The following is a 12,699-nucleotide window of genomic DNA, read 5'->3' on the forward strand; positions in this document are numbered from 1 at the left end:
CTTAAAAAAGCCATTAAAATTCCTAGCTGTTTGTACTGAGTGTTGGCAACAAGTACATCTGAGTTAATGAGGCATTTAGGTATAGGAAGGATAAATGTAATTCAGTATCATATAAAAAGCATTGGGAATCAGAGAGAGACTGTCAGTAGATAAAGTTAAATGAAGAAAAAGTCCAGTAAAGGAAGTTAAATTTACACTATATAATTTTTTACTACCTTGCTTTTGTATTTATTACCAGTTTGATGTGAACTTTGAATCTAAAACATGATTCAGTCTTATGAGGTCTCATTCATTCTAAAGATCTTACACTGATGGACGTATTATTTTTAAAAATTATCCAATTATTTCAAAGCATGCAAATACTGCTTATCAGAAAACAAAGCCCTGGACAGGCAATACAGGTTTATGCTTGTCTCATGTTGTATAGCTGTGGACTAAACAAAAATAATTTAAATGTGTAGAGTAGTGCAACATAAAACAATATAATTAAATGTTTCATACCAAGCATACATATTTCTCTATGTTTTCTTTTATAACCACTTGTATTATAGTTTCCTGATTTTGTTAGGAAGTTACCATTAAAATGCCAAAATTATTCTACACTTCATGGAAAGTTAAAACTGGAGTTTTAAGTATGGCACCTTGTGTTGCAGAGTTAAGCTGTATTTTCCTTGGTTCAGTAGAAATCTGTATACAGTATGAGAACTGGGTTTTGAGTAATCTGTCTGATCTGACCTTTTATAAGCATTGGTAGTTATCACAATTTTCAGTTACCTTTTCCCCCCTGGGTGAAAAAGGTCTTCTCTGTCATGCAAGATACCTGCCTTCATTTTCAAAGAACAACTCCTTTGAAGCCTTGTGGTTTATCTGAGAGGCAGCTTTTACTTATAAAAATAGAATATGCTCTTCCCACCAGTTTCGTCTTGGAATTTCCAGATGCAGTGCTCTTGTGTAAAAAGACAGCGAGTGTATTGTGGAGGAATTTCCAAAGGGCTAATGCTGATCCCTGGCAGCTTTCATGGTCCATTTGAGAATCACTTGCACTGTGATGGGTATCAGCAGGATTTAAGGTGATGCTAAATTCTTCGTCCCTGATGTCTTTAAACGTTCATTCTTCTGGGAGGTTATTTTTCCCTAGCGACAAGATTTTCCTCTCAGTGAAGTGTGTGTGTACAAAGAACTTCTCTCATTTTATTGTGCTAATACTGAAAAACTAAAACTAGGGAAAATTTCCAAGTTAAATGCATCTTTTCTGTGACTGATTTTTCAGCACTAAAGAACAATTTCACTCGAAGTCTTCATGTTGCCCTTAAAGGACAATCATCTTCAGATTTTAGATATTTTCGGTAAAGCTTTGGACATATTTAAATGAAAATATGTGTAAGATGGAAGGAAATAATTGCTGAGAAAGTAAGGATTTTATTCCTTTTAACTAGCTATTTTATTCTAAATATATTCTTAAAAGCAGCAGGTTTTAGTCACTCTGTCTCAGAAGATTCCTTGGTGTATCTTTAATCATATTAGTAGTCATTGGTGTAGTTTCATTCATATTGATCTTACTTTCAAGATTTACAGGCTTGGTCTTCAGGTGATCATTTTTTCAGTTTTTGTATTTCACTTTGTTATAAATGTTGATTAAAATATGCTTGACAAGTAAAATTAGTATCATCAGATGAAGCTGTTCAGTTGTGTTTCAGTGTGTCATACAGCATCAAGAAGTAAAAGATCATTGTGAAACTGGGTTGTATGTGCTTTTAGTACTTTGCCATCTTGGCCAAAATAGATGTAAAAAACATGCACAAGCATTGAAATGACAGCTTTTTACAATATTACTGTCTATGGTAGAACAGTATAGTCTGCCCATCTCTTTTTTAATATTTTTATTATGTCCCTAAAATAGTGGAGGTAATCAAGTGATTGCATTGTATAAATAGGCAAATGAATCATAGTAGTGGTGTGTAACATTTAGCCTATTTAAACCACAACTGTTGTCTGTATATAGCATATTCGGTATCATCAGCACATTTATATATTCTTTTCTTTTTCTCATGCAGAAAATTAATGAGTGGATATAATTTAGAATTATTTTAATGTATGTACTTGAATCATGACAGTTTGATAAGGCTCAGAATTTGGGAAATGTCACACATTTAATAACTATTTAGTTGTTTTGCTCTGTGATGTTGGGTGAGACTGAAGAATTAGGTACCTTGATTGCCTTTAGTTGATTTTAAAAAGTACTCTGAGGTCAATAGGGGAAAGAGCTGAATTAAATCTCCCTAATAATTTTATAAACAGCTGATTTGCATTAATAACAATACATGTGATCAGTCAGCAAGGACAGAGAGCAAAGCAGGGTGTTTATAGCCAAACCAGGTAATTGGATAGGAGAAAACAGAAGTATGCTTGCCATAGAATTAATAGAATTCCTGGAAACTCCATGATTTTTTTTCAGTAGAATTTGATAGTCAGGCCAAGCAAACAGCTGATAATATTTTTCAAGAGCTGTGGAAGCTTCTTTCTCTAATGATTTGTTTGTCAGTGTAGCAGGGTTTTATGGATGAGAGATACATACTTGTGAATCCTTTGCTGTGCAGCTTCTCTGGCTTTTCCTACCTGTTGACGATGATTTAGCATAACACATTTATAGTAATAAAGATGCTAATCTGTTGCTTTTTGCATTTTTTACGTGGTCTGTGATTAATAAATTTTGCAGCTCTTTGTTTAGGTAATTTTACTTGATCTAGATGGTCTTACCATGCAGCTGCTTCTTAAATGCATTTGCCTTGTACCAGTTACTAACACAGGTGGCAATTCAGCTCAAGAAACAGAGATTGATTATTCATGGGGAATAAACCTCTTTGCTGTAGTTCTGAAGCTGGAGTCATTGATAGATTGTAAGAATAATTGGTCATTCTTTATTTGTCCTCTTGAAAAGTACATGGACGTTTTAATCCATTTTCAAAAGCTGCTAAGGTTTTAACTTCAGCTGGAGTAATATAAAGGAAGGAGGATGACCAAACTAACTGACAGGTACACATCTCCAGGTGGAATGTGAGCTGTAAAAATGCCCAATAATTTGTTAATCTATTATTATTATTGTTTTAAAATATAGGCTTTTATTTATTCCAGGATCTTATAGTTGCAACAAAAGTTACCTATGACTGCTTCACTCTAATTGGGGGTATAATAAGGTCTGCAGTGAAGTACCACTTGATTATACTTTAGATGTGTCAGGTCTATTTTATAACATTAATCCAATTTAAATGTATTTAATGGGCCATATGGTACTCTTCATTTTCTCAAATTTGTAATATAAACCTACAACAAGATGCTGAAAACCAAAGTGAACTCCAGAGAGATGAAATTGTTCATTAACAAATAGTGTGTATGTCTTTGCACTGACATGAATCACTTCTTGATTCCTCCCTAAGCACATGACTTTGCTTTCTTTCTGATCTAAAGGGAGGGTTTGACTGACACAGTGGAGACCAGCCTGAGGAACTGAGTGATCTAAATAGCGCTATTATGTGTGTTTTACTGTAAGACTGACCAGCTGAAGAAATGCAGTTTGCCTGCTCTACAGTAGGGAGTTAGTTCTTATTGCTGATAATTTATTCTAGATGCATTTTTGAATATATATATATATATTCCTATTTACCTATTTAAAGCTAACATATAAAGGATCATTAAGTAGGACCTAACTGCAACTGGTGAAGTAATGCATAGCAATTGAACTTTTTTCCAAACTGGGAACTCACAAATTGTTTTTTCTATACCTATGAAAGAAAAGATACTGTGGATTATAAGAATTGAAATGAATCAAATAGTTAAGTTATAAAGAAGTTTATTTTTTTTTAATGGTAGCATTTTAGATTTAAACATGCCTAAGTAACAGATTAGTTGATGGGGAATAAAAATAGAAAAGACAAAATGCCAGTGTGATACATAGTTGCTATTACATGATGCTCAACAAATTATTTGTCATTGAAGAACTTTAAAATGCTTTTAAATCCTGTGTTTCTGGACATTGGCATTGGTGTAATCTTCTCCCCCACCCCTGTGAGTTCTGTGGCCTGCATCCCCTAGTAGTCTTTGTCTTTTCCTTAGGAGTGACCGTCATTTCTTAGCAGTAGTGATTTGTTCACAGTCAGGGTTTCATCTCTGTCCTGCATTGATGCCTGCTCGGCTCACAGTAAGGACCAGGCGTTCTGCTGCCGAGCATGGAAGCTTTCCTGCTTGTCAGAAATTGCACTTATACTTTTGGGAGCTGATCTTTTCCTGGTTTCCCGACTGCTGCATATGGAAAGAAACTTGAGACAGTGCTTGTACACTTTCGTAGAAGGGTGCTTCACATGATACAAGAATAATATTTCCAGTTGATTAACTAAGTAGGCTTTGAAGGTAATTTCTGTCTCAGTAACAGTAGTGTCTTCAGTGAGGGAAGGTAGAACAAAGATTTAGAATGTTTCTTCTGGGTAAGGATGAGGAGGGAAGGGAATGAAACCAACAAATACTGACGTAGACAGTATTTGTGGGTAATTGTCCTGTAAGGAGGTATTTTTATGTATGGGTGGGCTGCTCTTGCATTGACTAAGTAAAAAGCTTGCCTCTTAGTTTAACAACACTTCATTTATGGGCAAGTTTTATTAATTGTAGCCTATTGTTATTTATCTTAAAGTCCATTAATTTGGGGAAACATTTAGTTTGTTCAATTAATGCAAAACACACTACATGAAATTTGCAATCACTCCCAAAGACTTGAAGAAGACTGATGTTGTACAGTCTGCATAACAATAAAAATAAATTGGAAGGGTGAATGGTGAATGTTGAACAAAGCAGGTGAACTCTTAAGATGTAGGTAACTCCGGGTTTTTACATATCTTATTTCAGAGATTTTTCTGCTGAACCCAAAAGCTGTATTTCGTATCATTCAGTAAAATTTTAAACATCAAAGGAAGAACAGACTGCTCATCATTATAACTAGGCTCAAACACGTATTTATTGGATTTGTAGGTCATGGAACAGGCACACTGTGATCTTGTTAAATGTCTTCTCAATGTGATTGAAACCTTCTCAAGAATGATGTAAAAGTGTTTAAAAACGTAAAAAAAAAAAAATCTTAATCTAAAAAAATCCTCAGAAAACCCTGATTTAAGCTTTTTTTCTGCGATGTTATAACAACTATGACTTACAAATGACATGTAAGATTAATGTTATGGTAATGTTTGAATGTTGTTATTCTTTTTTATTACTACACCATGGAGAGCCAGAATTTTGGCTGCTGTGAATTTTCTTGCTCCGTGGATATCTTTAAAGAGGATAGTATTTACTAGGGGTGGGGTGCACATACAGAAATGATCTTCTGTTTCTGTTTCGACAGTAACTGTCAGTCTTTTTAGACAGACCTTGCACAGCTGTGAATGTGTGTAAGAATGGTGGAAGCAGAAACGTTTAGCAACGACGACAAAAAAAGAATGATATAGCCACTATTCAAAACCACTTATGAAGTGGAAGCTATTTCTTAAAGGTATTTTAAAACAGTTTTCTGTGAGAATCTGCAGCCCATATTTATACTGGGTAATATGCAATTGTGTTCTCTATAGCACAGAAGTAAAAGTGCATAGCAATAATTATGCTAATTTTCAAATGGAAAAATACCAAAATTTGTCTCTTTCTAACTCTTAAAACATTTTCCTGCTCACCTCAGGAACTTTAATATACAGAATCTGGTGTGGTTTAGTATTGAAAAAGAACTAATCTCTACACTGTTCCATGTATCAAGATAGTAATTTAATATATAGGTCTGAGGAAGTTACACTGTAGAAATTGTCAGCTAAATGGAAGTAATTTATAGTACTTCAACTTCTTAACATTCTTAAAAAGAAATCTAAGTATCTTATTTGCTATAATAGATGTTGAAAGCTTTTGTGCCTAATATTTATTAAGTGTTTAATCAACGAATGTATTTGGAAGCTGCACTAGTGTGTCACTGTCTTGGACTTGTTTTCCAGTTTTCATTTGTATTTATTGCAATTCTGTTGCTAAGATTTCACTATTAAATACTTATGAGAAGGAAATACAAGCATGGCACTGATTAGAACTGGTTTTAGCTGTTGACCCTGAAAATGCTTATTCCTCTGTCTTTAACCTTTTCATTGTTTTTTCTCTTACCCCTACTCTGCAATTCGAGCAAATTCTTCACATTGCCAGCATTTCATAGACCATAGATATCTTGAATATGATTATCCAATTCAGCTTTTTGCTGCTAGAGAGCGTGCTATTGATTCCTTAGTAGCCATTAAAGATCTCAGAACACGCTTCTAAAAGGTACCATGGTGATCTCTAATCTCCTGCCCGATTTGGGATGTTTCGTGTGCCTACCAAAGGCTTCTTCTCTTGCCTGTCCCTTTAAATTAAATGTGACTTTCACATTGTCCTTTGAAAGACTCAGCCATGTTGCAGCACAGTCTTCATTCTCTGCTATGGCCGAACCCAAAGACTGCAGTTATAAATCAATACAGGATGAAAGATTTGTAGACTCACTACTGTATATGAATCAGCTAATACCTGTTTGTTCCAGTGTAAGTTCCAGCCCATTTTTAAATGGCATCAACCCGAAGAATGCTGTTTAAATGAGGTATTGATACAAGTTGCTAAGCGTTTGGTTGCAAATAAATAAATAGAATTTTGATTTGTGTTTGTTTTTCAGAGCCAGAGCTCCAACTGTGTGGAAAAGACTAGATGTCCAGGATCTAATGTGAGTTCTGTGCAGATACAAGGAGACTCGGATTATTTCATCAACCATCTTGGAGTACCTGCCATGCAGTTTTCTTATGAGGACATCAAAACATCAGAGGTAGTTATGAATAAAAATGGGCAAACTGAAAATAGCAGAAAGATAGAAATAGATTTTCTCAGGTTATATCCTTACATGACAAGCGTGTTGTAGTGCTACATTTTTTTAGATCTTCAGAGGGGAATACCACAGAGCTTAAAAGTGACTGATTTTATGGGGGTATGGCATTCAAACAAACCAATAAATGTTTAGTACAAATGAAAAGCAAAAAAGAAAAAAAAAAGGAGGACATGATGTTAGAAATGTTAATATTGCTGATAGTGTTAAGGGTTATGTGTTATCTAACCCAACATTTCAGACTGCTTTCAACACAGAGGAAACAAGTTTTGATGTGTATTTTTCTTTCCTGCACAGCAGAATGAGACAGCTTTCAAAGTAAATTTTATATCCATTTTCACTCTGTGGGCAAAATATGACTCTAGTATATATGTTGGTTATAAAGATCTGTGTGCTTGATTGGAGTCTTCAAATCACCATGTTCTTTTTCAGTCCATTGGCCTGTGCAAGGTAAGTGGAAGGAAGAGGCATGTTGTGCTGTATGGAGACCAAGTTGGAATTGAACACAGAAACTGTCAACCTCAGCCTTCACTACTGTAGGTTATATTTGCACCTCGACAGCTCAAACTGACCCTCAGTTGTTCAGTGGAGGATCAGGAAGCCTGGCATTAATTATTTCAAGATACAGTGGCCATGAGAAAAGGTGTGCATTTTCTTGCAAATGTAACAATGAATTGACTTCATATTCCCCACCTTTCTTTCCTTGCACTGTGCTTATTTACATATGTGCGTATCTTTCCAAGTTCTAGAACAAAGCTGAAGCTGAGTTGAACTGGAATGCTTCCTGGCACTGCATGCTAATACACTTCTATTTCACAAATGCAAAACAGAATAGAAATATGCCAAATATTGGAGTGGTGTTGTGATGATGTTGTGTAAATTAAATTAGATTAAGTGAAAAATATATAAAAAAAGAGACTTCTGTTTCCGAACATCACTACAGCTATTAGACAAAGCATTGTTTCAGATTAAACACAAGATAATGGCTGTAAGAAAAATGTGAAGGCATAAGATATATGAGTGCAATGTATATGACAGGCTTGTGGTACAGTGCCAGTTTCTGTTGTCATGTAGCAGCTCTTCCATACAGTTTTCCTTCCAGATCTGGGTATACAGGACCTATAGAGCATGAGAAAGAATCTGCAGACTTCAGTATATCAAAATATATGTATTTCCCAGCAACATTAACAAGGTGAACAGTGAAGGTTCCTTTGGCTGTTGTCTATTGCAGTCCTATCTTTGTGTTCAGATAACTTTGCATGCAGATGTGCATTTTTGTCTCAGCATGATGCTGGAAATGACTCAGCAATGTAATTAAAATCTTAAAATAAAGTATTTTTATATTTGCTTAAATATGACACAGCAAATTTGAGTATCTATTGGAAGCTCAGCTTTTGAATTTGTGCTAAGTGTGATGTGCAGTGTTGTAGTGATGTACTGCACACTGACTATAGATCTTGACCCTGGGAGATCTATTTCAAAATTTGTAAATTTCTGTTTTCAAGAGGATGGATTTTTTTCCTAGAAGCGAAGTTACACTGAATTATTAAACTTGGATTGCTATATTTTTGTTATTTATTATACTGGTTATCAACAGTCCTTCAAAACAGGCTCAATTTTGCTCCCATTTAGCTATATTCTACCAAACAACCTGCTTACTGTTTATTGCACTTGTGTTTTGCGGATTCTGTTTATTGTATCAGGGATAGTACTACTATTAGGCAGAAAGAATTTGTTCTGGGTTTACAACCGTATTGATAAACATTGTAGGAATTTCTCTTGTGCAAGTTAGTGACTAAAAATAATCTGTTGAGTTGTAGGGAGGGATTTTTGCTTGTTTGTTTCAGAGCCATTCAGCTTTTTAAAGTATGCCTCAGCTTTGTCAGCTTCATTGCAAAACAAGATATGGATTCAGGAAAACATTTCAGAAATGAGATGTTTTGATGTGATTTTGTAGCACCAGGTTGATTTCTTCAGCTGTCTCTTTCAGTGCTGTGACCTACTCAGGAAATTCTCTTCTTTTCGACTATGTGTTAGTTGTTTATTTTATCCACCTGCCAGACAGCATGCAGTGTCACGTAAAACTGATGCTATTCCACACTCAAAAAAATGTGTGTTAGAGTAAAAAAGCCCCAGACCTGTGCCTTGTAGTGTCCCTACACAGCAACAGTTAATAGGTCAGCTTTAGACATGTATTTCTTACACAGTAAATGTAATGTCAGTCCTCAAAGCTTTACACTGGCAGGAACCTGAGGAGTAAATAAGAGGAAACAAATGTTGTAAGAGGAATTGTTGAGACCAGAAGAGTAAGTAAAACTGTCTTGCTTGAAATGATCTAATACAGCAAACCACAGCCTCAAGGAGGCTAAATCTGCATGGCGAATGCCTGTGGTCAGATCTGTCAACTACTCAAGTGTGTTCTAAGTAGCCAGACATGAGTATCAAATGCAGTGTGAGTGAAATGCAGCTCATTTATTTACTAACAGAAAATATGCAGCATTTTAGTCTACAAGTAGGAAGTAAATTTGGAAGAATTTCTCAAGTGGTACAGGAGTATTTTGAGCTTTTTTTCAAGATGGAACTAGACTATTATTGTCCATTTCTGTGTGATTGCAGTTGACAGTTTCATGAGGAATCCAGTTTTTTCAATTATAGCTAGATTATTTCCTATGTTACCTGCATATTATTCATCCTTCTCAGTGCATCCTGTTAGGTAATGGTTCCTGTCTCATAACACAAAATCTTAAAATCCTTTTGTGATAACGTGGTAGGCTACATCAATATTAGTGTTACAAATATTGTTTTGAGGAAAAAAAAATTACTATATATTATTTGAAAAAAAAATACTACCCTCTTTTTGTTATTTACTGATGGACACATACTAAGCATGAAATATTTTATAGTAGCTGTCCAGGTTTATGTATGCAGGGCTTACAGAACATTTACTTTTACACCTAGACCATAAAAGTTGTTTTCCGTATCTTCACTCAAACTTAAGTACAGGCAAGAAGTATAAAAATTACCTGTCACATTATTCACAGGCTAGACCCAAATAGTGTAATACCATGGACCACTAAGCTAATTTAGAAGAAAAATGAAAAGAGGTTTCTTTATAGAAGGCATTTGTATGTAATATATGTAGAAGAGTTTAGAATTTTGACAGTTTGAGATTGTATCCTCTTTAGAAAGAATGCATAATGGTTTTTATTTCTGTTGAAATATGCATAACTTTTTGAAGGTAACTTTCAACTTTCATTAGAGCCCTTAGAAGTGATTTTCACCCACATTGCTGTATAACAGAGGCCACTAAATCTTAATTCTTCAATGAATGTGGCTTCTCAGTTGTTTTTACCATCAACCTCCACTTCCTCCCTTCCCCCCTGTCCTGCTCTCTTTTCTTTCTTTTTTATCATTCTTTGGGAAAACTTACTGCAGTTTCTTGATTTCAGTATTTACATGCTTAGGCTGAGACATCATGCACTTCTTTCAAAAGAAATCAAAAGCTCTCTAAGTTTTCTTTGTTATGAGAAAAGAAACAGGAGCTGTCCTTGATGGAGAGAACTTAGGGTCTAGTTTACAGAAAAATAACTCCCATGTTTCGTGCTGCTTTTCTGTCTTTCATGTGCTGATGTTAGTGTAGAGGGAAGGCTTAGGCAGTGTGGTGTGCTCTTCAGTGCATCTGGCTTGTGTCTTTAAAAGTGAATGGGAATGTAGTGATTATACCACTTTCTGTCTGTGTGGGGACAGTACTGAATGTCTGTAAGTTACGGAGTTCTGGTGTAAGTGGTTAGGTGTACCAGCTTAATCCTGTGTTGTGGGGACCTTCAACTGCTGGGTTTTTTTGGTCTTTTTTTTGTCAAGGTAAAGTTTTGAACTGAACATACAAATTCATAGACATCCAGGTGACGTGGGGACGTTCTGGATGATGGTCAGGACTCTATCCAGTCAGCCAGACTGGCCACGCTGGGACCTTACCAGGAACGACTTTGTCCCACTGATGACTGGGAGATTCTGTTTCCCATCGTTATTTATTCACTTATGTACTGAATTGGTTTCATTTATGACCTTGACGTGATATTTAAATTATTTAATTTTAGTTCAGTGAAAGTGTCTAAGTAATTAGCCTCTGTGAAATGTTTAATATAATTTAAGTGGAACTTGTAGGAAGCATTTGGAGTTGGTTTTTTTTTTTTGTTTTTTTTTTTTTAATTTTCAGGTTTGCAGCTGCCTTATCAATCACTGCAGTGTAGGTAATTCAGTAGTGTAGATGGCCACTGGCTCTATTACCACATGAATAGCTATATCCATTACCATTATAACCTCCAGCACACTGCTGCTTAGATTTCACAAAACAAGCAATGAAAATAAGGTTAATTTCTACCTGCCAGTGAGCTATTACCCTTTCTCTGGCTGCAAAAATTTATTAAATGCTACTGTCTATTTGAAATAATACTTCTCTGTATCTCTGAACCAGAATGGACTGCATTATCAACAAAGCTGAAAATAACCAGTAAACAATTTGCAAACTGGAGAAGAACAGATAATCCCCAGTGACAGACACAACCTCTGTCTTCTGACTACAATGTCTGAGCTGCAACTTACAGAGAAATGTAACGTGTATTGTGATGTGAAGCAGTTCAATATACTGTGAACAAACTCTGATAACTCTTACTGTAAATTTCTGACCACTGTTCTCTTACATTCTCTCTTAGCGAAGTTTTGTCAAGGATTTTTTTTATATAGATTATGTATACATGCACTCTGTTTTTATATGCATATGTTTATATGTATATATATATAATCAAGGTGGCAAAGTCTGTGGTGTAGTTTTGTCAGCACATTCTGAGTAAAATGAGGAATTTAACTTCACAAACACAGCCTTGTATCTGTGTGCACACGAGTGGCCTGATCTATAATACCCTTTATTGAGACGAATTTTTGTATTGCTAATGTAGTTCACTGGTCAAACAGTTACAGTGCTTGAAGTCAATCAATTTTTATGTTCTTATGCTATTAATCTCACTGTTACTCAATATACAGATCATTTTCCCCTTTACTTCTGATATGTTCTCCAGTCCCTTTCCAGACAGGTGTTAGTTACTGTCTTAAGATTTCTGGCTGACTACTTGGATGATCCACAGCTGAGCAGGCTCTTCTGGTAAATTTTGTGCTGTTTTGTTCCTCTCATTATTTATGTCCTCCTGGATTAAGTGTCACACAGTACCCAATCAGTTTCTCAAATCTAAGTATATTTATCAAGAACTTCTAAGAAAATGTTGCCATGATGGTTCTAATTGAAGGAGCAGGGTAGACCATATGCGAAAACATGGTGTACTTGCTTCAGCCTTAGCTGCTCAAAGCAGAACTTCCACACCTCTCGCATATGCGTGAATGTTCTTAGAAGAGAATTAGCACCAGTTGTTTGACCCTGATATTCCAGGGAGATTCCTACTCTAAACAGAAGCGATATTTCCCCTTCTGTATCTAGACTAATATGGAGTTTGTATAATAGCAATATGTTACCGTGATGATCTGCAATTTGGCAGCATTTCCATCTGAAAATAAGACTCTGCATGGCTCCCATTTTTTCCTCTTTCACTCCTCCCCTTTCTTCCTGTTTTATGTTAAATCTTTTAAGGAAATACAGAGTCAGTGGCTGTCCATGGGGAGTTAAGAGAGACATTTCATGCACATATAAAAGAATCAAAGTACTTCTGTGCTTAGAATACCAGAGAATACCAGAAATTCTATGCAAAGGAGCAAATGTGTATCAGCCTCAGAAT

The 12,699-nt window shown here is 35.5% G+C and overlaps 1 protein-coding gene across 10 annotated transcripts in view; it reads left to right on the forward strand.

The window, feature by feature from the left end:
* Positions 1-12,699, forward strand: part of NAALADL2 (N-acetylated alpha-linked acidic dipeptidase like 2) — a 444,279-nt gene that overhangs the window by 352,586 nt on the left and 78,994 nt on the right. For all 10 annotated transcript variants that reach the window (XM_071812576.1, XM_071812575.1, XM_071812577.1 and 7 more), the window contains one exon: positions 6,713-6,859. In XM_071812576.1, coding sequence (XP_071668677.1) covers positions 6,713-6,859 — 147 coding nt within the window. The remainder of the gene's footprint in view (positions 1-6,712; positions 6,860-12,699) is intronic.

This window comes from Patagioenas fasciata, chromosome 9 (assembly GCF_037038585.1).
Source record: "Patagioenas fasciata isolate bPatFas1 chromosome 9, bPatFas1.hap1, whole genome shotgun sequence".
NCBI classification, from domain to species: domain Eukaryota; kingdom Metazoa; phylum Chordata; class Aves; order Columbiformes; family Columbidae; genus Patagioenas; species Patagioenas fasciata.